The 26,786-nt window shown below is 37.9% G+C and overlaps 1 protein-coding gene across 2 annotated transcripts; it reads right to left on the minus strand.

The window, feature by feature from the left end:
* Window positions 1-1,213: 1,213 nt before the first annotated feature.
* On the minus strand, window positions 1,214-26,748 carry LOC116057532 (otoferlin-like). Of its 2 annotated transcripts, none has more exons than XM_035994747.1 (45): window positions 26,445-26,748; window positions 25,465-25,641; window positions 25,084-25,180; window positions 23,527-23,581; window positions 22,299-22,369; window positions 21,692-21,818; window positions 21,515-21,569; window positions 20,777-20,908; window positions 20,593-20,655; window positions 20,396-20,480; window positions 20,150-20,309; window positions 19,850-20,036; window positions 19,535-19,721; window positions 18,983-19,206; window positions 16,076-16,184; window positions 15,638-15,821; window positions 15,230-15,350; window positions 15,000-15,100; window positions 14,815-14,905; window positions 14,601-14,717; window positions 14,350-14,502; window positions 14,046-14,235; window positions 13,687-13,811; window positions 13,469-13,600; window positions 12,361-12,522; window positions 12,124-12,243; window positions 11,879-12,040; window positions 11,536-11,698; window positions 11,263-11,336; window positions 11,127-11,150; window positions 10,886-11,017; window positions 10,571-10,643; window positions 9,515-9,633; window positions 9,205-9,342; window positions 8,844-8,975; window positions 8,490-8,617; window positions 7,168-7,338; window positions 6,127-6,287; window positions 5,813-5,955; window positions 5,587-5,675; window positions 5,280-5,378; window positions 4,836-5,077; window positions 4,390-4,568; window positions 4,169-4,269; window positions 1,214-1,803 (listed from the first exon to the last, which is right to left on the minus strand). In XM_035994747.1, the coding sequence occupies exons 5-45, from the start codon at window positions 22,342-22,344 to the stop codon at window positions 1,623-1,625; spliced, it is 5,382 nt and encodes a 1,793-aa protein (XP_035850640.1). In that variant the 5' UTR covers window positions 22,345-22,369; window positions 23,527-23,581; window positions 25,084-25,180; window positions 25,465-25,641; window positions 26,445-26,748; the 3' UTR covers window positions 1,214-1,622. The 2 variants fall into 2 exon arrangements, with proteins under 2 accessions (XP_035850640.1, XP_035850639.1); XM_035994746.1 differs by having other exon boundaries at window positions 13,466-13,600; window positions 26,445-26,747.
* Between the last annotated feature and the right edge of the window lie 38 nt (window positions 26,749-26,786).

Below are 26,786 nucleotides of genomic sequence, written 5' to 3' on the forward strand. Positions count from 1 at the left end.
TTAAATATTCAAAATATAAGGTGACTTAAAATGGCAACCATATTTTCAGTTTCGGCAACCAAAAGCTGATGCCTCTTTTTAAAGTTACTGTTGAGCCCTTAACCTGACATTATAATCACTTCCTGAAACCAGATTTAAAGAAAAAATTTCAAAAATTTAAAGACAACTTTCCTTATTGCAGTCAAGTAGTTTTTAACGAATTTGAAGTTTTTTTAAAAACATCTAACAGTAATTTAGCTTACATTACTTTATTGATGAAATAATGTACTCCGCTAAAGTTGGAAAAGTAACCAGAGCCATAGTCTGGCATTGCCAGACCTTCCTCCACAACGCTGCAGGGAGGGTCTGGCTAGTCTACACAGCATTCCGGGATAGGAAAAAAAGAAAAAAGCTCTGGTTTATTGGAATTTCTTTTAACCAATCACAGTCGCACAATCACAGTCCGCTAAGCGCCGGACGGAGCCACGGTGCCACTGCAAAATATCCTCGGGAAGGAACTTGTTTTGGTGGAACATGTGTACGTTCAAAAGTTGTTTTAGTCGTGCGACAGAAAACTCAGATTGGACAGATAGTCTAGCTAGCTGTCTGGATTTACCCTGCAGAGATCTGAGGAGCAGTTAACCATAGTCCTCATAAATCCACCGCAGTTTAATATTCCAACACAAAGAAAGCGGAAGGTAACGGGCATCTGGCCGAAAATAGGGACATCCGGGATTGCTCCGGTGCCGCCAGAAATTTCGCCGGATGTCCCTCTTGGAACGTCGTGGATATCGACTACCAGGGCCATAATAGACTGTTGTAATGGTGTTGTGACTAAATGAAAACAATTTTTAGCACTTTACCTTAGGATTCTAAAAGAGGGTCATCACTTTCAAGAGCACCACAAGCAAGGAATTGGTTGGGTGTGTTCATACTGAAATTGTTGCAATCATTTGACTTTGACAGTGTAACTAAGTAACTTAAGAGTTTTAGCTGTTTAGTACTTTTATTTTGGAAGTTTAAACAATTATATAAAGCTTGCTTCGACTTGATTCTATGAGCTGAAATGCATAGACCGAGTCATGTGTTTTAAGCTTAAATTTACTGTAATTATCTTAATTAACTTATAATAACGGATGATGCAATAATAAGGCCCCCACTGTCCTTTCAGTTTCCGAATACATATACCACACAAACAAGGACGCATGTACAAATGAGAGGACTACCAGAGTGATTGAGTGAGTTGTTCAGAGGTCATTTATGGACAAATTTGAAATATCATAAATAGTGCACAAACAGGACATGGCAAGACATTGTTTAAAGGAAGAAAATCTAAACTCTAACACAAGCCAACTCAAAGGTGAGCAATGGACATTGAATGAATTTATTGGGAATAAAGAAACCCCATTTTAAGAAACAAGAAAAACTGCAGTTATCACACCAACAGTAGCAATATGTTGAGATTTGTACACATTACACTACATTAATAACCAATGATGGATGCACTCAAGATTTATTATTCGTACTGCTATCGTAATAGTGCTATTATTTTGTCAAATGGTAAATTGCAAAACGTTCACAAACAATTCAAAATATTACTGAATGCACACCCTTTGAAACAGTTATCATGTGCTGGTTTGAACTTAGACCCCCATCATTTTCTTCACCATGTAACCAGGCATGCTGTAGAGGAAAAGAGCCAGCATGGCCAGCAGCAGGAGAGCACTGACAATCTTGAGGGTCAGCCCCAGGTACTGGTCACATATCAGGTTTTTCACAGCTTTGAAAGGGATGAGGAACCAGAGGAGGGCGATATCTGGACGGCTGGTGGAGCAAAAAAACACAAACAGAATTACAGAATGCAAAAGGTAGTCAACAATCTAAAATAAAAACACAGAAGAAAGTTACTACAAAGCACTGATATAACCTGAGGGAAGACCTACTTACCTCCACACAAGGGATGATATACCTTTTGGTGTGGAAGTTAGATAAGGAGAGAACATTTGACAGCAGTGACCTGTGTTTGAGCCCTGTTATTACAGACTGTATGTAAAGCTCCTCATTCCTCATGTCCATACTGGTTATTAAGTCCACTAAAGTAATCACTACATTATGACTCTAGAGGACAAAATCCAGTCCTCATATCATTCAAAAATGCATTCTAATGTTCAGCTGAAGGGAATATGAGGCCATAGTTAAGACAAATCAAGTGGGTATCTACCAAAGTCCCAGTGTTTTTAGAACCTGAACCTACTCCAACATTTAAGATCAGTTAGATCTTTCTCAGATCTTTTATTCTCATTTTCACACACTACTTGGAGGTAAGAAAATGTTTAGTTTTTTTGCAACTTAATTCACAAATTCTGTCAAATTGTGCATAGTGCTGACCATGAAATGTGCAATCCTAACCAGGACAGTAGTAAGAACTGCTCAAAGAAACTCAACTCAAAAGTAAGAAATCCAACTCACCACAATAAAAAATGATGTTTAATTTCATATGCAGTGAACATTACTATGGCATTGGTTAAATTGATCATTTTCATGATGTTCTTACCTTCATTATCTCTTGATCAAGTGAAATTCACTCTGAAATAACCAGGTTTAATTATCTTAGATAAAGTTCTAACCCCCCCCCAGTATTTGTTTGTCTTCAATGCAAAAATCCTTTTAAGAAGCATGTACAGATATTTCTTTTCATTCTCGTATGATGTAAATATTATAGCTTGAAATATAAATTCTACTTCAAATCTTTTACTTTAAATAAGCACCTTTAACTATAGAAAATTAAATATGTTGATCAACTAAGCCGCATCAAATCTTTACTACTACTTTACACTGAACTGAACTGGTGCATTGAAAGCTTCATATGCATATAAATATGTGATAAAATCACAAACAAGTGGCAAGGGACATTTAGAGGTTTTTTTTCTTGTCACATTTTATGTGGATACACCAACGCTGACACTCAGCTCACTGATTTTCAGGTGACAAAAAATGTTAACAAGTGGTCTATGCACATTGAGTATCTTAAATAATCTACTTTTTGTCACCTGATAGCTGAGAGTCAATATATGAATATCCAAATCAATAGAATACATCTTAATATTAAGGAGAAAATGCGTTTCTAAAAGCATTCTCAAAACATGTTGTTTTGCTATTGTTTTTTTTTATCTTGGCTCATAAAATGACACGCGGTCTACTTAAATCATTGGTTGCATTCAGTTTTTAAAATGCTATGACTGAAGGGAAACTGTAGATAGAAAGTAGGAAAAGAGAGCCATCCGCTTAGTGAAATTGCTGGAACCTTCTGCAGAGGTGTCTGAGCAACATCTCAAGCTCCCAGCATTTTCTTCACCATGTAACCAGGCATGTTGTAGAGGAAAAGAGCCAGCATGGCCAACAGCAGGAGAGCACTGACAATCTTGATGGTTAGCCATTTGTACTGGTTGCAGACCAAGTTTTGTATGGCCTTGAGTGGAGTGAGGAACCACAGAAGGCTGGTGTCTGGGCGGCTGGAAGGACAAAAACACTGATGTTCAGAAAATACAGACTTTAAGCATTATGGACCATTATTGTTGCTCTCTTTCTAAGACAAATTTAAATGTTAATATTGCTGACATTACTGAAAATAGGACAGAGAAACAATTTACAATATTACAAAAGATTATTCTAGGTAAAATACACAAAAGATATGACGAAACAGCAACTTACCATGTAAAGAAAGAAGATCCTAGGTATAAGTCCAGAACTTGGTTGAAGTAAATTCGGAAAAATGTCTTTCCTTATTTCGGGAAATTTCTCTCTAATTTTATTATGTAATTTTACAATTGTTTAAAATTGTGTTTATGCTTGTTTTATGTTTGAGAATTCACATTTTTTCATTTATAACTGATTTATCTTTTTATTTATTCATGTATTTATTATTATTTTATTTTGTATCATAGTATTTATTTAGTTTTATCCGGCCTGTTTTGCATTGGACCACCTTTTGGAGTTTAACTTTTTAAAGTTGAGCTGGACTTGCAGCAGCTGAACAAAAAGTATTCTTGCATTTGTGTGTCTGGGTGTTTATAGCAAGCGTGAAATATAACCAAGCCATAGAATAAAGTCAACAATGTAACTGAGAAAATTGTTTTAAAAGAGTAGTCAGTAATACAAATGTGGACAGTGGGGTGATAACAGAACATACTTGGGTTTCTCCAGTGGGTCTGGTTCGTTGCGTCCTTCACCAACTGGGCTTCTCTCTGCTTCCTCTCCTGTCAGGAGGTGCAGCTCTGCTTCCACTTTTCCCTAAAAAGACAACACAATCACTCACAATCACAATGGTGGTTTTAAGCTATTGTCCAAATCATTCAGCCATTTTTTTATTTTTAGGTTTAACATTTTGGGTTACTTTTTACTTTGACCTACCGTGAGTTCAAACTCGTCATCTTCATTTCTGGCAACAAATGGCCACCAGCCTTTGATCCTCTTCTGTTTGAAGATGGAGACCGTGGGCATCTCGGCTTCATTTGTCACCATCTCAATGGTGCACTGCTTGGCAGTCTTCGCCCCCCGTGGAAAACGGTTCAGGTCAATTTCAATTGCACCTAAAAAAGAGACATTATTCAACTTGGTTAAATGCCAGAAAGCTTAATTGGCATGGTGGAATAAACAAGGAGTAGTTAACGGACAGATCTATGTCTCATGTCCAATTTGTTGGGAAAAAATGATCCAGTCTTCGAAAGTGTTATTTGGTCAACAAAGCTGTCAAGTTACCCTGTAAGCATGCATTTTTTTTAAATTGTGAGTTTAATTCTGAGTATTAACAGTGATTGATGAAGCCAAAGGTTATCATAAATGGTTGTCCACTGCACCTAAGAAGTCATCTGCAGAGAAATGGTCAGCGTCCCACACTTGCAGATTAAGACGAGCTGGGATCTTGTATTCAGTCTCATCCCAGGCAAACATGGACTCTTTTTTTGAGATGACGATCTTCTCTTCGGCCATGAGGTAGTCAAAGGGGTAGACGAAGCGCCAGTTGAAGTTGCCCTCCCCAGTGATGGAGTGGTAGTGGACATCTGTGTCCTGCTTGTCCTCCTGTTGTCCTTTCAACCAGCTGTTACAGGAAAAGGTGTAGGAGAAATTCACAATCTTGAACATTGTTTTTAAAAATTGGTTATTTTTTCAGTCTAAATCAGAAGCAAATTATTTTGTGCTCCAATGTATTGTGCTAGGTGTACTCTAAAGTGTAAAGACAGAGGAAAATTAGCAAGAGACGAAAAAATAAAACACCAAAAACAAATAGAGCTTATAATTACCCTCGCACAAATATGTCACTCGATTTCTCGCCAGTGAAGATATCATCATCCTCTAGAACAACCTCATCTGTGTTCCAGATGATTACCCTAAGTTCAAACCTGGACACAAGCAAACATTACAAGATATATGACGAAACACTGATCAGTATTGATTATTAAAAGTGTTCCTTGATTATACCTTATCCAAAAAAAAAAAGCTCAAGGAGCACTCCTCTGGCTGTTGGATGTTATCAGCAGCGTTTAGCTAAAAACATATATATAGTGGATGTAAAAGCTGTAGAGTGACATGTTTGACTAAAGTACATACTTCTTTGGTTTCCTTGGTGAAATATCAAGGGCAGGGGCAGGTGCAGTCATGTCCTTAGGGAATATATCCACCCACATCTCAATTCTCCCCTGAAAGAATTGTAACAATTGAACACAAGGAAATAAGGTCGTAAAGTAGGCAAACAAAACATTATAGTATAAATTGATTTGATTAAAATGTGAAGTTGACTGGAGTAGAGCCAGCATGAGTACACTGAATGACATACTTGTTCAATCCCTGGTTTATCAGGGTGGTGCAGTGGTCTGGTTTCCACATGTTCTGGGACAAGTTTGCAGCCGACCCGTGGGATTTCCTCCCAGTGCTTCAACACGGTCAGAGCCAGATGTTCATCTGTCTGCTTCTTCAAACCTGACAAACATCATCAAATGGTGGTTTAATATTAATTTAAAATCACACTTTTTAATTTGCTTTACATTGAGGCAATTAGCTGCTGCTCCTGTGCAATTTAGAGCAAGTACAGAAGTAAAATGATGAAAGGTAAGTATCATGATAAAGTGTATGAGTGAAATTTTCATATACCGTTTTCATCCTCTATCTCAGTCGGTGCCATGAAGACACGGTTCTCCACCTTCACTCGTCCTGCAGGGCCGTAGTGAGGCCCATCCAGTTTGCCGTCTTTACACAGCTTAGCCAGGATTTGTGTGGGTTTCATTGGGTCCCGCCACACATTGTAACCATGGCTACGGAAAAGAGCAAAAGCAGTTACAGTTACATGATAAACGATGGATTATGTAAACTTATGGTAACACTACAATATGTAGATCAGATCCTGAGAAATATCTCAAATTTCCTGACTTTAAATAGTCTTATAATAATCTTAGTGTCTGTAATAAAGTAAAATATTTTGGACATTTTATTACAGAACAAAATGTGTTAATGACAGATGGTGAAGATATTCCAAGGCAATGCTGCATGATGTATGCACAAGCAAACACTCTCTTACGCAAGTTGAATGTATGTACAGATGGAGAGAAGATGTCTCTGTTCAGAGCATATTGTACACCATCTATACTGGAAACTTGTGGTAGGCAATTCTTCTGAATATCGAGTACAGCCGTTTGAAAAGACCAAGATGGTGAAGAGCAAGTGTTTTTTGCTGCAGGAGTCAATACTTTACAAACTTGTCTAAGAAATCTCATGTTTACATTTAGTTGCCGGCTTAATGAAAATGAAATCATTTTGGGCTTATCAAACATAAGGTTTAGTACTACACACTACCAATTCCAGCTGTGGAGACATTGGTAATTTCGTCTATGTAATGTCTAGTCTTTTATCTGGATCCTGTACCATGTCATAAAATCATACCTTGCTTATGAAATAGTTTAGGAAACTACATTCAAGTAAAAACATATGTGTGTTAACCATGTAGAACACATACAACTATGAAAATATTTGAAAGTCAATTGCATGTACTATTCTGTGACTGACTAATGCATATTGATGATATCACTGACTAATGCCACCTGAGTCATCATGATTCTTTTCCTATCGTGTATTAAATAATAAACCACTATTTTTTCCACAATCCACCACACACTGCTGCAGGGAGTTGATTCTTACATGGCGTAGTTACATGCAACACCACATGTGGCTCTGTGTTTGCTGTAGAAACGGTTCTCAAGGTCAATTTTGGTTTCTCCAATCAGATCATCTGTTCCCACCAGGTCCCAGTCATAAATTGACACTGTGAGTGTGGAATCCATTGGGAATGTGGCCTCCACGTCAAAGGATCTGATAGGGTGACAAATATTTGTCAGGTTTTCAGGCATATTTAAACATTAGAGCTGTCAGCATTAACGCGTTAATCGCGATGCGATTAAGGGCCGAGCATAACGCGTTCATTTTTTTTAATCGCATGCCACCATTTATTAATTTATTTTCACTTCACTCGGCTTCGCTTCGTGCCTAACAGGCTACTATTTTACTTTGCCGCACTTTGCCATACTTCCTCGTAACACATCCTGCTGCTGCAGGCTGCAGGCATGATGGAGAAAGACAGCAGCAACACAATTCTGAATGGTGCTTTTTATTTTCCAAAACTCAGGTCGAAAGCCATATGCGCATTGTGTAAAGCCGAATTAAAATATCACCGAAGCACGTCAAGCTTGAGCTACCACCTACGAGCTAAGCATAGTAGTACAGTTAACGTGACTCAGGTTGATGCTAGCAGGCTCAGGCAAAGCATTATTTTGGAGAGTGCTACTTGCTGATCTGTGGATGAAACCAAATCCAAAAAAATTACTACCGCTCTTGCAAAATGGGTGGCAACTAACTGCAGACCTGTCAGCATCGTAGAAGACTCGGGTCTAAAAGACTACGGTTGGCATGTTCTGACCCGTCTTATACATTGCCGTCGAGGGGGACAGTAGTTTCACGCATACACAGCCTGTACGACACGGAGAAAGCAGCCCAACTGGAACAGCTGCAAAGTGCAACTGTGTCTCATTAACCGGCGATCACTGGATGTCAGTGAGTAATCAAAATTATTTAGGAGTTACTGCACTGACTCTAGATTCAAATGTGTGACTAGATTCACACATTTTCTTTTGTTTACAGTAAATAAATAAATAATAAACAAATACAAATCTTAAAGTAAACTTCATAAAGTAACTTTCTTTGCATTCATTTGATTCCCAATCAAGATACACTGGTAAGAATTGCTTTCCATTGTTAATATGTACTTAAAAACAGTTCTGAAATGCAAAATAATAGAATTTGAATCATGTGATAAAACATGCGATTAATCGCGATTAACTATAGAAATTCAGCGATTAAAAAAAAAAAAAGTTTGACAGCCCTATTAAACATACATAATATAGTCCAAACTTCGTAAGATCATAAACGTAATGATACTTTTATCAGAATTAAAGCATTTTACTTACTTGCCAAACAAAGGGTTCAGCTGTTTTGAGATGTAGTTCTCTTTGTCTTTGATCTCTGTCTTTCCCAGTCTGATTGCGATGTATGGATCAGCTTTCCCATTAATGTCAGCTGGATGCAGATCAGTTGCCTACCAGACAAATTGGATAATTTAAGAGTGAAATGGATAATCTAAGCATCTCCTGAGATAGCTACAGTGGTATCCTGCTACTGCAAATCCACTATAACCAAAAAGCAACCATTTCTATTAGCACTATCATTTAAAACACTACAGCTATATTTTATTGTGCAATCCTGTATTGTATAATGACAACAATAAATCCTTGAATCTTCAAAGTGTAGAACACATAGCCTACCCTAATAACGTAGATGCGGACGAGAATATTAATGGGATCGTTGTGAGGAATGTTCTGAAACATTCCCATGTTGGAGTCAAAGCTCATGTCTCTGGGCATGTCATCCGACACTTTGTACATGCACAGTGAGCCCTAAAGGGACACAGTCAAACAAATGAATTGTTATATTGCAAAATATATTGGCAAAAACATGTTACCTATAACTTGTTCCATAACAATTAATGCATTCCGTCCTGTCTGCAACTGTCTTATGTCAGCTAAACAAAATAGAAATCTATGACAAGCTCTGTTTATACAGACAATTGATGTAACTAAATTGTAAATTATTAAATGTTTTGTTCTCTAAACATTTTCTTCTTACTTTGAATTTTCCAACAATTCTGTCCTCATCCATCATGTTTTGGTCTTCATCATCGCCACCTTTGCCCCTGTACAGGTTAAAGCTGTGGAGCCAGTCTTCAAAGTTGTCAAATTCACTCTCCAGTTCCTTAGGGTACACCTTGTTTGAGAACACAAATTTATCAAAATTTCGGTTTTGAATTATCTTTTTCTACGAATGTGGCACTTTTTCTGGATTATACTGATCCCACCATGTCATGTACAACCAACAAGTATACTGTATATACACACAACTCAGCTCTCAGCTGTAGTGTAGGTTCTGAGTCAAATACCTTTAGTTCATCCAGCTTCGGCTTTTTCTTCTCGAATGGATCGATTCCCAGCTTCTCCTTTTTCTTCTTTCCTTTTCCTTTCTTGGTGCCTTTCACAGGAGAGTCATCAAGTTTGATATCTGAGTACAGGTTAGCAGTGAGGACAGAGTGACGAGGGGGAGCGGGGTGGTGGTTGGAAGAGCAGAGCACTCGAGACATGAATTCCACATGAATGTTGCCAAAACCAGCTGTGACTGTATACAACAAACATGCCATTGGAACTACTATTGGAGGTACACAGTTCAGAAGGGATACTTGGTGGTGTAACAGGATCTTCCAGGCAGGCAGCTGTATGGTCTCTGTAAAGCTCATTAAAGAGAAGCTTGACTCGTTCTCGTCATTATTATCCACAGTCAAGCCATGTCAGTAATATGCACCATGGAATGCAGTGTATACTACTATATTAGCATGCATACTATATTTTGTCATACTATAAATAGTTGACTGTGTGCCGCCTGGTGGGCAGAGCACAGAATCAAATATGTTTCAAATGTAGCACTAAAATAAATTCTCATCATGTCATCAAATTGCACCGTCGGTGTTTCTTTTTTTGATTCACTGTAATTTTTCATTGACAACTTTCATGTCAAGCATATGGCTAATATGCATATATGGGAGAAAAAAAAGCGGCTGTCCCACGTGTGGAAATTTGGATTCATGTCAGCATCTACATGAAGGCAATCTTAGGCTACAAGGTTTACTACTGCACTGTGGAAGAAAATAATCAGTTAGTGATCTTATAAAAGCTGAATATGCATGAACACAATTTGAATGGTCAAAGTGTAATACGTGCTTGTTGGGGGTGCATTCTGCCAGAAGGTTTAGAATCTTTAGATAATCTATTTTTTTGTAGCTTTTGTCTCTGTTTTATGACCTTACTCAAAACATCACATATTTGCTACTCCACCCCATTAACCTTGTTCAAAGAGGTACGAAAGCATGCTGGATAATATAAAACTTTGAAATTGATGAGATAAACAAAACACTGGTCTTGTTTGCCGTTTTATCTGGTTTTACCTCCGCCATCTGCAATGTCCATGTCATCTTTGTCCTCTGAATCTGAAAGAGCAGCTTCTTGAACCTTGAGAACCTGTAGAACAAGAAGATCAATTCTCAACTGGATTTATCAAGACGCAAACAAGATCCAGTTTCCCCAAGATACTTAAGTTAGGATCTGAGTTGATCAAGTTTAAAATAAATAAATAAATAAATAAATAGTAAGAGCATTTAATTTCAGCTGCTATCATACTTTGTAGCTCAACCTTATCCAGGTCTGCAGTCAGTAAAGCAAAAGAAGACTCAAAATGGCTGTGCTGTTTTCCTGTTTCTCACCTCTGTCAAAGTTTCAATGGAGGCAAAATATTTGGACCACCAGTCCAACATGCTCTCGTCAAGTTCGTCCTCTTCAATCTCATCACCCTTCTTTCTCTTCTTCTTTCTCCCCTTTCCATCCTTGTCATCATCCTTTTCATACAAGGTGCATTAAACAAGCTGTCAGTAAAGCTCTAGGGTTTCTTGCAGCAACATAAAATCTTTCAATTTTAATTCATTAAGTGTAAAGCACTTTTCTTACCTCAACTTTGACCACAGTGTCACACTAGGTAGAAAGCCAGATTGCATAAAGTCAAATAATGTGACTTTTGTTAGCTTTCTAGTGTGAAATGCTTTCTGTTTTAACCATGTCCTAAAATTTAAAAAATGAAACTTACAGAGTCTAGTTTGACCACAGTGTCCATCTTCTTAAAACCAGGCTCAGGTTCCATGTTGACGACAATTATTTCCTCTGAAAGATAAACGGAGAACGTGAATGGGTTTCTTTATGTATATACTGTATATTTCTATGTGTATCTATATAATTGGAAACTGTTGTGTATTGCACTAGCAAACACATACTGTACTTTATCTTTTACATTTTAATGACTGTATGTTGTTGAAAAAAAAAAAAGCACTATGGTTTAATGTCTCCAGGTTTTAGTTTATACCTGTAGTGGACCAGTTGTTTGCCTGCTTGTCTTTTGCCCTGTAGATGAACTTCCGCAGGGTGGTGACGGCATTGGAGCCAACCAGAGTGTAGCGGCCAAAAGCCCTGCAGTCCACCACCCGGATGTTCAGTGGCGGGTGAAGCAACTCATTCTCAGGCAAATCCTGACACACAAATTACAGAATTATTTGATTGACAAGAATAGTCTTACAGGAATTCGTTTTTGAATTCTTCTCAATGATTCTTTTCTAATTTGCATGGCATGTAAAAATGACTTTAATTTAATAAAAGGGGGTAAAAAAAAAAAAGCAAATATTAATAGAGTAATTTAAATGATAAAGTACCACTTCAAACCACTTGACAAGGGTGCTGAAGTTGGGGTTTTTCTTGTAGTTTGGGATGAGGGCTGACTGTACTCCCTTTCCGGCACATTCAATGTCCACACGAGGCCGATCCACCTGGGCCAGATTGACCCTCTTCAAGTCCCTCAAGCCCCAGAACAAAACCTGAGGGACAGGGTGGTTCAGTGATTATGTTGCTGTTTTACTTTACTTTTCTGTTAATAAAAAAAAAAAAAAAAAGTCTTCACCTCAATCCTGTATTTGCTGAGCACTGGTCTGATCCCCAGCGGTACAGGCAGGATTGGGCCACGTTCCATATCTGTGGGACCGTCTATGGGAGGCAGGTCAGCTTTCCCATTGGGGCCAATCTAACAGACGACACAATTAAAGTATTATAAATCATTTCTTTTCAATATGATCTGACAACTTTAGTTTTGTAAACAGTACCCTCACAACTAGATGGTTTGTGTATCTGGCAGCCTTACCTGCAGCAGTTCAAAGGCTGCCAGCATTTCTCCAGCGGTGCAGTTCCCACGGTAGATCTGATAGTACTCCAGTTGAGGAGGAAAGCGTGGGGGACCATAATGCTCGTCCGCCATCTTTACCACAGGTTTGGCAAATGTTCTGCCCATGAATTCAGCTTTACCCTGGAAGCATAATGGTAAATTAATCTTACAAGGTTAAAACAAGAATTCTAGTTTGAATATTTGAAAGAATGGTCTTTTTAGCCTACCATAGCCTAGCGTATAGCATAGCGATATCTGTCAGTGTTCATATTACAAAGGCTTTATTTAAAAAAAAAAAATGCTTATGGTGTAATTATTAATTATTTGTACTATCAGCAGGAAGAAACATGGCTTGAGATGCTCATGTTTCCAGGCAGACTATATAAAAAACCATTGAAGATAAAAGAAGAAATGAACAAAAGCAACATACCTAAAATAACCAGTGAACTGCAAAACAGACATTATATATTCATGTAATGTTAAAAAGAAATCATTGAATGATTACGTTTCAAAAAATAAAATATAAAATCTCTCTTGCAGTTAGTGGTTATGAAGAGTCCAAATTATCTGTTGGTCACATACAAAAAGCACAAAATGTCACTTAAAGGAATGCAACAGGTATAAGTTAATCTATCCTTATGGACATATCTTATTCCTCTTGCATGCCTTTTAATACAATCTTCTCTGCACACATTACAGTGCTTCTACAGTACATCAAGCCATAAGAATCCACACTCTACTTATCCAATGGGTCATCCAAAACAATGGTGTAATTGTCAGGAGTAAATATAAAATTGTCAGTCAACAAACACATTCTTTCAAATATATTTCATATCAGGCTGCTATTGACAAACACATCTATTGAGGGCATATCACACACAGGTTTAAACTCATTAAGTGGCATGTCAAGTCTTACATTTCAAGTAAAAGACAGGCAGACTCTTAAATTATTAGAATGATAAGGATGGAGCAGAATGGTAAGACTGTTGTTATCTGGTAACTTAAGCTGTGCAAAGGTATACTGTTTGCTCACATTAATACAAATGGAAAAAGAGAGGCGTCACTATTTCAGAAGAACCCTTACCACTGTGTCTTGATCATAGAGTTCAATGACGATAATAGGAGGGTCGTCTCTCAGTTCGATGGCCTCTCCAAACAACTCCACATTCTCAAAGACCAGCAGCTGGTCCCATGTCGGGCACAGAGTCTCAGGCAGAATCTGGAAAGAAAATAAAACATTTGATAAAGATGCAAGATCTGCTATTCAATAAATCATATCGTAGGCTGACCGCTGAGTGTGCTCACCTCAGTGACCTGGCTTTGTGTGGAGAAGAAAATTCTTGCAAAGGGATCAGACAGACCTGTGCTATCAGCAGCAAACAGGCTGCGAGCTTGGTACATGTGGACCCGCAGCTGGAAGATCTGTTTCACTGTAGACAGATTTAGATGCTCATAATTGAATCAATAAGTCCATAAATTACACTTGATATGTGCCGTGCATTTACAGACATTTGTAAAAAAGTATATTAGAATTATCATAATTCTATATGTTTAAAACATGGTGGGTACGGTATTTAAAATATTATGTTGTAAAAGAAGCTGTCAGCCTTTATTTCAGTGTAAAGTTAACATAGAAGAAATATTGAATTTGTCGATGATCTTACTCATGTAGGTGAGGCTGATGGGAGGTGAGCACGGCATGCCAGGTCCTTTGGACAACTTATTTTCCTCAAATCCATTGGGCAGGCCCTTCAGGTAGTCTTTGCGCTGTCTAGTCAGACCCAGCCACAGATAAATCTCTATCTTGGACTGGACTGTCCAGCCAGCAGGCCCAAAACCTTTCTTACCAGGGATCTTTAGTATATGAGCAAAAGGTGAAAGGGAATTTAATGCAACATTCAAAATACAAAACCGATTAGATTAACTGCCTTTTGATTGATTATCTTACTATATTTAGCGTAAACTCACCCTCAGAAAGATTGTCTTGACTTTGCCACAGTCCTTTCCTGTCTCCTCCTCTATACTGGAATAAAGGATGTCTTTGGAGGGAACACGTGCATAAGCAATGCGCTTTCCATTACTTATCATCCATATGAAAACATCAGGAACGCTGTGTTGCGGCTGCAGTAAGAATGCTCACATTAAACATGAAATGACCACAATGACTCAAGCATGTTCAACAAGCAAAATCATTCGTAACATAATATTGTGGATCTCACTTCATCAGCCAAGAAGCGCAGCTTTGTGAGGAAGTTCTGAGCCAGCTTGATTTTATCTCTCACTGTGCTTTTCTTCACCTGTGACCTCATGGCTTTAGCTTGCTGGCCGATGCTCTCCTAAACCCAGAAACAGCCCAGCATTTAGCAAGACAGTGGAAATGTAAACAATGAACAAGTAAAAGAAAAAAACTAAGCTTCTTTTTAGTTGACATACCACTTCTGACATGCACAGCTTCAGTCTCTCCCTGTCAAGTTTGGTTCTGCCAGATGAATTTTGGTCCTTGTTTGCCAGCGAAAGAAACTGACTGAAAGAAGTAGAGCTCAGTCAGTGTCAAAGTCTATACTAATCAATTGGACTTAACCTTCAAAACTGCTAGTTTTAAGTTTGTTTTGACAGACCTACAACCCTGGCTGAGTTCCTCAAGGACGCCTCTTAGTCTGCGCTCAGGATAGGTCTTCTCTGTCTTGATGATCTCTTGCACATCATTCAGTCCATCCTCCTGTAGTAGCAATATATGTTTAGATTCAAAATCAGAAACTGTGTTCAACTGCCAAAACACAAGTAGATACTAAGTTCTAACTTTTGTAATACTACGTTCATCTACTAATTGGTAGAGTGCATGACTTGCCAGTTTATCTGCAATGTTGTCGATAATGTTGGCATTGTACAGCCTCCTTCTCTGGTCCTGCCACCAACTCTTAATGTAGATACACGGCTTCCTCTCAAAATACGGCAGGTGGAAGTAGTTTCTAAGGATACAAATGATACATTTCTTTAAAATAGAAATAATAAACCACCTGGTTGGTTAAACTGGGATGTTGATTGATGTGCATCTAACAGAGTGAAAAGACTCTAATATGCAAAGGTCTACATTTCAAAAGGCAATTACTAAATGTTCTGTAAGATAAGTACTATTTAGGACTATTTCAATTACTTTAAAATCACAATACAAGAAACAGCTTAGGCATCAGTTTTTTGTTGTTTGTTTGTTGTTAGTTGCACTGTCACTCTATGATGGTGACAATTTTGCTCTGACCGGTCAGTGATGACAGGTTTCATGGGAGGGGTAGTCGCCACTGAAGTCAGGTCCCCGTCATCATCCATCTCCTCCTCACTGGAGTTGTGGATCAGCTCAGTTTCCTCTTCATCACCATCTCCTCCCCCCTTCTTCCCCTTCGTGTTTGGCCTGGCAGCTCCATCAATCTCGTTTCCATAGTAACCTGGCACACAGCAGCTATGTTAGTAGTCACACCCTTAAATGTTGCTGCACCTTCAAATCCTGATGATAACTTGGTCTCTAAAACTGCTTGCTTTCATATGAGATACAGCAACAACACTATAATGTTCATAATTTAAGGTCATTTCTAAAACTGCCTTATTCAACTTTCTGCTACCTGCTCAAAAATTACAGTGAAAATGGGCTTAAGTTTCCAAAGATTCAATTTAAGACAAAAGAACAGGAAATTGAAAATACCTATGGTGACCTCAAAGTTGATGGGCTTATCACCAATCTTTCTGTCAATCATTGTGGCCTCCAGGAAAGACCCAAAGAGGAAAAATTCCTCAACCTTCCCGGTAGCTGTCTGTGAAATAGACAAACAAGTGTGAGAAAGTGTTGGTAAACTCTGTCACTTCTTCAAATGTTCTTAATTAAATTAAAGTTAGAAACTGAACATTAACACTTAAACACACTTAAATTCACCAAATTTTTAAAGCTGTTGCTATTTGATGACATAAAAAGAAACATAGTGGTCAACTTCCGGTTGAGCGGCCATGAGGTTAGCAGCATAACTTCGGAGCTCCCAGACCCTGGCAATATAACGCCGTCTTTCAGAGGCTTAAAACATTCAAAGAAATATGTGATATTACCATGGAGGCATTTTCTACTAAACCAGTTTCCATTGAAGGCTGTAGTGCATTCTTCTACTTTATCCTCCACTTCTCCGTACAGTAAGAATGTGCTTGTGAGAACTTCTCTTAGAATTTGGGCTCAGTTCAAACGCTGTTTTGGTTTACAATCTTTCTCCATCCAAGCTCCAATAGCCACTAATCATACTTTCCCTCCATCTTTTGTAGACAATGCTTTTTCAATTTGGTCCAATCAAGGCATAGTATCATTTCAGGATTTATACATTAGCAACACCTTTGCGTCCTTCCAACAGCTCTTAGAGAAATTCTCACTCCCTAAATATCCCTTTTTTAGATACCTAGAAGTTCGTAGTTTTGCTCGCACAACCTTCCCCAATTTGCCCAACGAGTCACCTCTTGATACGTTTTTCAAACTTGATAAGTTTTCAATTTCAGATATTTATAATCAAATTCTCTCTCTTCATCCAGATCCACTGGATCCCATAAGAGCCTTGTGGCAAGAGGATTTGGGGGAGGAGTTATCTGAGGTTTTGTGGGACGAAATTCTTAGTCATGTGCATAACTCTTCAATATGTGCGCGCCATGGCCTTATTCAGTGCAAAATTCTGCACCGTACGTATTACACTAAAGAGAGGCTGGCTAGGATCTACAAAGATATATCTCCAGAATGTGATAGATGTAAGCAAACCCCAGCCAATCTAATTCATATGTTATGGCTCTGCCCATCTCTGCGCAACTACTGGATGGATATTTTTAAAACTATTTCAGACAAAGTTGAAGAGAGGATCGAGCCGAATGCTCTCACCGCATTGTTTTGTGTCTCCTCCTTTGTACCTTCCCTATCAAAATCTAGAGAGATGTTATTGCCTTTGTCACCTTATTAGCGAGAAGACTAATTTTAACTAAATGGAAATTAAGAACCCCCCCCCTTGTCATGCATGCTGGTTGGCAGATGTCCTTTATTTTCTTCAATTAGAACAAATTAGACTTTCTACAAGGAGTTCTTCTCAAAAATGTTGGAAGGTATAGGGCCCATTTTTTCTATATTTTGAGAATACTAGTTTCTCACATAGTTCTGACTAAGACTAGATTGGCCTAAACCTGGCAATATGTCCTATTTTGTATTCTGTTAGGGTGACTACCTATTGTAATGTTTTGCTGAATTTGGATGCTGTATATGTGTCTGTATTTTTGTATTGAATCCTCATTACTGACTGTGGGGGGTTGTTGTGTTTTGGTTTGCTTTGATTTGTTGTTTATTTTATTTTGTGTATGTAAGAAAAAAAGGAAACCTGTTTTTATACATATATTTTTCAACTGCTTTTGTATTGCTGTTTTGAAATTAATAAACAAACCTGGGAAAAAAAGAAGAAAAAAATGATTAGGCGTTGATGTCATGAAAGGGAGACGGAATACTGCCGTTCAGGTGAAAAAACTGGCTAAATTGGGATTCTGATGTGATGAAGTACCTGGGAGTAAATCTTCCAAAACATTTTGCCAAAATTATATCTGTAGTCTCAAGTTTGAGACTCTGTACCTGGGTTGGAGATCAGAAACTGATAAGGGATTTGTAAACAAGTATATGTTTAATATTATGTTGATAGCCAGTAAGAAAGCCCTTACAAAGAAGTGGTTGACAACAGATGTACCCAAGGTTGAAGATTGGTTTTGAGATTATCCACGACATTTATGTAATGGAGAAGCTCACTTTTACTGAAAGACTTAACGAGATAAATTTAAAAACTGTTGGGCATCCTGGGATGAATCGATATCCTCACTTAGATCAGACTTTACTTCATTTACGATGATCTTATTTTTATGTCTCCTCCCCCTAATTTTTTGTTTAAGCTACTCAAATGTTCGGCCACTTAAATGTTCCTCCAGGAGTACATATTTTCAGCTTGTCTTTCTTTCATACTAACTGTATTATTATTATTTAATTATTTTCAATATTTTAATTATTGTGTCCACTTGTATAGCAAAGTTCTTTTTTTCTTTCTTTTTATTTTTTCTTTTTCTTTTTTTTTAGAATTTTTCTTTTTCTTTTCACTCATTTATTTTCTCGGGATTTTCAATTATGTTTAGGTATGTCATTCCATTTTTTTTCTATGTATACCGGTATATTATTTATTTATTTTATTTGTTCTTTGAATTAGAAAAATATGCATATTTGTTGTGCTGTATTATGTACACCAATGTGTTCCTAATAAAAATTTGAATTAAAAAAAATATATATAGATACATAGTGGTCCTGACAACCCTGTAATACAAGCTGTGGAAAAGAGAGAACTGAATCCCTGAGGACTTGGGGGGATTACAATCCCACTGTGCTCAATTGAATCTGCTGTGTAACATTGTCCACCAACAAAAAAAAAGCCACATTAATGCAACAGCATGTTAATAATGCACCAGGTGGGCCAAAAAAAGACAATTAATAATTCAACAACAACCGCAGCACAATGAGTAACAATTGGCTTCCACTGCATGGCTGCCCATCCAAGCAGGGACCCACCTCTGCGATGTTGGATACACCCTCCAACTGCACATCTGTGGAGCTTGTAATGTCAGGCGAGGAGGGGTCCAGGATCTCCACACCCAGGTTGATGAGCAGACGGGCCCTGAAGGACACTCCCTCTCCGAGTCCTTCGTTTAACTCCTGGTACTCGTCCATCAGTGTGTAGGTACGAGTGGAGCCGTACATGTTAACCCAGGCAGGTCCCAGCGTGGGAAGGAAGCCTGAGAGATAAAGGATAAATATAATTTGTATCTGATAATTACAAACTATAGATAGAATAGCACTACTTGACAGATGCACTGAGTATATTTGATTGCAAGGTCAACAGACATGCTTATTGTTTACAACAGTGTACAAGTTGCTCAAACAGAACCCAGATTCAAACCAAATCTTCTGCAGTTAAATGAGATAACAATCAACCTGGAGGATGCTTCCTTGTATCGTAAAAGGCACCGCCCACTAGTTTCTATCCAGGTCAAAACAATATTTCAAAAAATTAGGAAGGTAAACTTTTAGGAAATGCGTTTAAAAGATCAAACGGTACATTACCTTTGTCCCCATCATTGGAAATATTCCGCAGGTCCAGGAAGTGTGTTCCAATGGCAACATCATTCACTTTATCTGAGTCACGGAGTTGGATCTTCATGCGCTTGCATAGTGGTGGAAACATCTCGGTGAAAACAATTTGCTCGTTCCAGATAGGCTCATAGCAGCTCTTTTGAACTGATGTTTTCCCCTGTAATCACACATTACATTGTATATATGAATTAACTCAGGAGTTGCACTGGCATTTATATTTTGACCCGGCTGAGAGAAAGCTACCAAAAACAGAGGGCAATGTATAGGATCCATACTATTACTCACTTTCTGCCCGGCAAACTGTACTAGGACATAAGGGTCAACCAGGTCCTTATTTTCTCCGATGAAGGCCTTTTTGACGTTAGCCATGATGCTGGTGTTCATTCTAGGGAGTCCCTCGGCCTTGTAGATCTTCAGGTAATAACGAGCCCACTGTCGCTCTGCAGGCACCCCCTCTGGTATTAAGAGATTGCTGAAACAGAAATGGGACTCGATGAAATAAGAAAACAATCAAGACGCTAACATCTTCGCTTGACAATTTATATTTTTAGAATAAAGAATCATGCACAATCAAAATCTAGTAACCCCTCTATGTCATCTTCTTCTGATTCATTGGCCTTGTGTGGAGTCTTTATGGTGTCTCCTTTGGCCACAACTGCAATATCACACTTAATGTAGCCTTTGCAGCCCCCTGAGATGTCCTCAGGGTCAATCAGCAAAGCCCACTTGTGGTAAAACTGATGTTCTGCAAGACAAAAGAAAGGACAAATTAATTAAAATATCCGTACCATTAATTCATAATAACAAAGCTGATTTTCATTGATTCTTTACCAGGCTGGCTGTAGATTGTGCCAACATCCAGTTTAAAAGTTCCAACCAGTGTTCCACTACGCAGAAGGTTTTTGGAGTGAATCACCTAAGGGTTGGTTCAGGGAAATTACATTACATAACATTAAATACACTTGTCTTGTAGCAAACAAATTCATGAATCTGTTTCATTTTACATTGTTATGAATCAAACAACTTACAGACAACTTCAGGATTTTGTCAAACATAACATCTGGAGGGACGTGGAAGTCGAACACAAAATACTGGAAAGAGAAAAGAGTTAGCGACGATACTGTTAGTATCAACCCTGTATTTAGATATATAGTAAGCTTTTGTCTAAACTGAAATGAATATAGATACAATGTGTTGTAATGGCTGACTCACTTCGTTGTAGTATGGGCAGTTGGTCGATTCCTTCATTGAGGTGTACTTTTTATCTTCTCCAATCTCCACACAGACCATTGGATCCATGTTTAGTCCAACCAGCTGCCTGGCTTCAATCACTGTCACACTGATCTGAAATTAAATGTCAATGTCAATTTTATTTGTATAGCACCTTTCATTACAAGTAAACTGAAAGTGCTTACATTAAAAACATCATACACATACAAAGCATGAATAGAAATAAGAATGCAATAAACACAATAGTACATTCAACATAAACAAACACAGTTTCACCATACAAATTCACAAACACGCATGCACGCATGAATGCGGTAAGTTTTGATATACTTTTTGAGTGATAAAATGCTGTTTTGGTGACATTTGTGATGTGATTTTCAAAGGTGAGATCAGTATCAAAAACAATGCCAAGGTTTCTGACTTGCTCACTGTATTTCAGAGACAGTGAATCCAGGTGTGAATAAAACTTTTGTCTATGATTTTTAGGACCAACCATGAGAATCTCAGTCTTGTCATACCATGACAATTGAGTGAGTGACTGATTTTTTTTGAGTCAGTGATTATGTACCAATTGTGTCAGACAAAAAAAAAAAAAAGATTAGTCATGCCTGTGCAAGTAAAATAACATTAATATATTCCACCACGACTAGTCAGTAATTCCTCAACACGTACTAGAAAAAAAAACGTGGCCAATAAAATGATGGGTAAGATTTCTCTTACTTGGTAATCTACTGGTCTTCCAGAGCTAGGCTCCATCTTTATGTCTGGCTTTGATCTGTAAGACAATGAGATGGTAGACATTATTGAGAATCTTCAGACAGATTCACATGATTAACACTAGCAATCTCATATATTTTTTTTTAAATGCAGCCGAATACACAACAGAACCATGCTTGCCTCTTATTTGATACATTGGTGGTGACGGCTGTGACTGAGGCCAGTGAGATGGTGTCGGGATCTGGGCCTCCTCCCATGAACATTCCCTGACGATCCAGGTCCTCTGTCTCCAGAATAGCTGGCTCATCTGGAGATCATATGAAAGACACACAATGTTGACAAATGTTCTAAAATTAAAGTACTTAAAAATGGTGACAGAAAAATCTTAGTAAATTCTTGCACCATGGAACACCCTGCTAAAAAATTGTGTTTTATTGTATATATTATTCTGTAATCCACTGGGAGTTTTTTTTTATGAAAGTCAGAGACAAGTGATATGACATTTAAAAGCAGAAAGAATGTATAATACATGCAGCAATGTTGAATGCATATTAGTCTACTGCAAGGTTGGTTTATAAAGCAACTGAGGCATTCACAGCTGTAACTGGTGAAGTAACTGCTGCATTCATATTTTTAACGATGAGAATAAATGTAGAGAAAAGCATTGGTTCTTTGGTTTGACAAAATGTTTCTATTGAGCTGAAGTGGGCTGCAAGGGTCTGTAAGCCAACAGGATTTCCGATTTAATTTGACCTAATCTCCTGTCATCCATCCGAGTTACTGATACCTCCGTTTCTGTCCTCCTTGTGTCCACGGTGCTTACTGCGCTTCATGGTTGAAAACAATTCTTTGTGTGCTCTGTGAAAGAAATATAGTGATTCAATGGGTTTTCACATTTATAAAGAAAACATTGGTGTATATTTTGTTGATGCAATTACTTAAACATCTGTATTATCAACTACTTTCAATTAATTAAAAAAATAAAGTGTTAATTGTTTTATACATGTTAATCTTATTTGCTATGCATGTTCTGCAAACCAGAATTCTTCAGTCTGAACAGACACAACAGACTAAACCATGACACTCTACTCCAATGACTTGTAGAGAGAAGGCCAACAATTTGTTGATTGGAAAATGCCTTAATTATAAAGAGCATGTAAAAACATTGAATGCGCATTCATTCAAACCTAAAACATATGAATTGAGAAACATATTTCAGTGTCATGACAGAACTAAAGTACAGCATGTATGCTATCATTTTAACAGGGCTGTCTTTGTGCTACCACACCCTGGATTAGCCTTCAAAAGAGGCTTTCAATTATTCAAATCAACTGACCTTAATACATCAATTAAAGAGGATACATTTCACACACATTGCGAAAAATAGTACACTTAAAATGATTAATCTTCTGCTGTAATTAATCAGCAAAGTGCCCTTTCCACAAGTGAACGGTTTTAATCTAAAAAGTTCATATTCATAATCAATGTTGAATGTGATCTAGTGAGTTAATTATTTCCAAGATTGGCATTTTCAGAAGCATACACAAATTATCTGGGCTGACACTTTTTCCCTAAAAGTTTGTTTACATTTTTTTTTATATTTTCTTTACATTTTCAGAGTTGTGTGTAATAGTCGAACAGCGGAACACATCAAAACTATGCACCATACATTTTAAACATGTGCCAATGCTTGAAACTTAGTCAAAATCCAAGACCTCAGCAAAATAATGTAACACCCTTATGAGCTGCATGTTGCAGATGTTTAGAATAACCAAAATGCATGCAATCAAATACTGCAAACTGCAAGAAACCTAGACAGCAAAGTTCTGAATATTTCTGTTATCCAAATGAAAGATATCTTAACAGAACAAATATTAGTCATCAGAAAGGCCCTCTACAAAGAAAGTCTTTTAAATATGCTGCAAAACATTGAGGCCTAAATGCCAAAGATTTGCTTGTTCTAGCTGATCTTTGCCTAACATGATGTTGCTGATAAAATATGTTAAAATACATACCATACAAGAATATAATGCTCTTGTCTCCTTCCTCTGAGTAGCTCCAAAAGGTTTCCTGCAAGGAAACAGCAACTTCTTTTTACCTGTGAGATAGAAGCAACACTACATAAACATTTTAGACATTTACACAGTAGTAAAAATAAGGCTACAAAGTAAAGTTGTACAGAAAAGAATTTGGTTTGTCCAAGTCTGAAGTTAGGCAGGAGTGATGTGATACCCCAATGAATAGTGCATGAGTGTTCAACCTGAGACTGGTAACTATAACTAGGGACTGCTGAGAGACGTCACTGTGAGCAGAGTCCACCAATCCACATAGACTGTGCCCAAAACAAAAGAAAAAAGTAAATGATTTTTTTCTTAAATCCTAAATCCTCCTCTAAAATGGTCGCTGAAAAGCCAACCAGCAACTTTTACATACAGGGCAAAAGGCCATTGAAATAATCCAACTGATAAATTGTATAGTGATGTGTGTCTGTGTGTGTGTGTGTGTGTGTGTGTGATATATACTGTAGTCTATCATAATGAAAAAGCTTCAAAATGTGTGAGGTTGAGGTGATCTATATATTGCTATGTCACTAGTAATAGAATTTCATGGAAGTAAAGAAAATGTCGGGCCAGCCTAGTTGGAAGAATGCTCCGCTTTAATCTTTAATAGAGTGCTGTTCCAAACTGGGTCTTGGTGCAGACACAGTCTTTTGTCATGGAATCACCAAATGGTGGCAAGCCCTATTTGCAAAGCCTGGTGTTTCAAATTCATTCAGATTTGAGTTTTGAATGATACAGAGGGTGTTAATCCATTTTGCATATGTCTATTTACTTGAAAGATCAAATAAGGATAACAATAGTATGATGTGTTTCCCCACAAATAAAGCAGTTTTAAATGCACTGATTATGTTGCATTATTTTTCTAAATTGAGGCATGCTTTAGCAACTTCTATTAAATGCAACTTCTATTCAATGCTAATTTACAACTCATCATCTCATAAATTACACATACAGCCAGTCTGTAAGCCATACGTCAAAGTCTAGAGTTGCTGGTATCCGATGAAACAAGGTTTTAAATTATTTAAGCACTCCAGTCAGGGTTGCATGTGGCATCCTCATTATGTGGAGGTATCACTGTTCACAACAAAAGATATAGCTTTAGTTAGAGGGAATAACAGAAACATGTTATCATTATTATTAAATTGGGCAAACATCTTTATGTTTTACCCACTTAATTAAATTTAATTAAAGCAGTCCATGTTTAAGGACACATAAATAAACCAATATTTAGGAGATGTGTATCAAACAAAACATCTTGCTTAACTTTATGCAACTTCTTTCCTTGTATTTACCTAGAACTGTAAAGGATGCATCCTCCCCAGCCCACTGAGCTAAAGTGTGTGATACTCTCAGTGACATTAACCTGACCATTTCGTTGAGGGATTCTGCCCTTAATTACATGATTCAATATCAGCAACAAGGGGTTGGGGAGAGCCTAGTTCCTCCAGGATGGTCGGTAACCATGTCAGCAATCGTGCAAAGTTACTGGTTGCCCCTGTAGTTTATACTAACCTCATTCTCTGATGGGTGTAGTCATCAAATGCCACTTTAAACACTTTGAAGTTGACATCAGCCACCAAACCAATTAGCCACAGTGGACTTTTCTGGTCTGATAAAGAACAAAAACTATTTTACTTGACTAAAAAACAATTATGTGCAAAACTACTTTACATCAGATAATCTGTCAGTAGATATGAGCTGTCTCAGGTACAAGATATCAGCTTAAAAACAAAAACATCTCATATCTATGCAATAAAAACAGAGTTATTATTTGTATTTTGGATAAATATTCGGGTAAAACTAATGAATATGCATGAGCAAGCAACAGAGCCTTTAAATTGACACCTTTGACAATGTCGTCTTGGGTGAACCACAGAATGACTTGATACCAACCATGCAATCTTATCCCATGTAGGTCCAGTGTCCAGAGCCCTTTTGGCTGTTGGTAGTAGAGCGGTTATCACCATCTTATTTGTGCTCCAGTGACTCTGTGGGCACACCACCTGACAGTGGTGTAGTGTATCCTTATGACACATTTCTGTCGAACTCTCGGATGGGGAGTTTGGAAAGCTTAATCAGGGAAACACAGCCAGAGGACATTGTTATTGATGGTGTCAGGGGGGGCATTGTACTAGGAAGCAAGCACAAAGGGCCTGACCTCAAGTGACCCCAGGGACTTTCTTAAAATTACTCAAAATCCAAATGACTGGTTTGTTAATTCTATGATTTTAAAACTCATCTATACCAACAAACCCTTGCATCCTACTGTATGTTACTTAAATGAGCAAAATGATATTTATTCAGTAACCTACATCTACTCTTGACTGTCTTTCATTTAATACCATCCCAATGAACATAGTTAGGTCTGCCTCTAGCAACAGTACAGTCTTCTTTTTTTTTTAAAGGTTATTTTTTGGGGCTTTTCCCTTTATTCGAAAGTGGATAGACATGAACGGGGGAGAGAGATGGGGGATGACACGCAGCAAAGGGCAGCAGGTCGGATTCGAACCCTGAGCCGCTGCAGGACTGAGCCAACATGGGGCGAAGGCTGTATAAAACTAGATGATATAGCTAGGCTACCATACTTACTCTGTATAACGTTACATCCGGTTGTGAGCACAGTAATGAATGGAAGCACCACCTGGTGGCCAAACAGGTCATGTTCCTTTCAATGGTAGCTGGAAGGCAGTTTAAGTAAAGGTATTTCACCTGTTAAACTCAAACTGGACTCGTTTTTATGCAAATGTACTTATAAACTCTTAGCTAAGATAGCTAGCTAGCTAGCTCTACAGCGGGCTGAAATGTTAGCTATGACTGCCACTAATGCTAAAGCAACTTCTTAAGTTAACGCTACATATTTATAATGCCCCAACCTGTACAGAAGCTGCTTATTTTTACCGATAGTCTTTGAAAACGACTTATGCTAAATCTGGTGCCAACGTTGCTAATGTTTACCAAGATAAACCTTACTTAGCTTACAACCTTGGCAGTTAGTTTAATTAGCTAGCTGTTTGCCTGTTTAATCTGACGCGCGCTGAGGTCTCCAGCAGTCCCCATGCGCATTCATTACCATAGCAAGTCATCATGAGCATGCTGATTTTTAACCAGTGCCTTGATGAAAAGATAAAACAAGATCGTGCAATGTTCAGTTTAATTAGAAAGCATGAATCCTTTAAAACAGCATGTGAGTGTTCAAGCAATTTTCATTCTTGTTC

Source organism: Sander lucioperca, chromosome 18 (genome assembly GCF_008315115.2).
Source record: "Sander lucioperca isolate FBNREF2018 chromosome 18, SLUC_FBN_1.2, whole genome shotgun sequence".
Taxonomy (NCBI): Eukaryota; Metazoa; Chordata; class Actinopteri; order Perciformes; family Percidae; genus Sander; species Sander lucioperca.

Coding starts and splice junctions, on each gene's coding strand:
- LOC116057532 (XM_035994746.1), bottom strand. CDS start 22,344: ATGAAGCGCAGTAAGCACCGTGGACACAAGGAGGACAGAAACGGAG. Junction 19,207..19,534: donor TTCCAATGATGGGGACAAAG/GTAATGTACCGT, acceptor TTTATCTCTCAG/GCTTCCTTCCCACGCTGGGA. Junction 15,101..15,229: donor ACAACATTGCAGATAAACTG/GCAAGTCATGCA, acceptor TTGCTACTACAG/GAGGATGGACTGAATGATGT.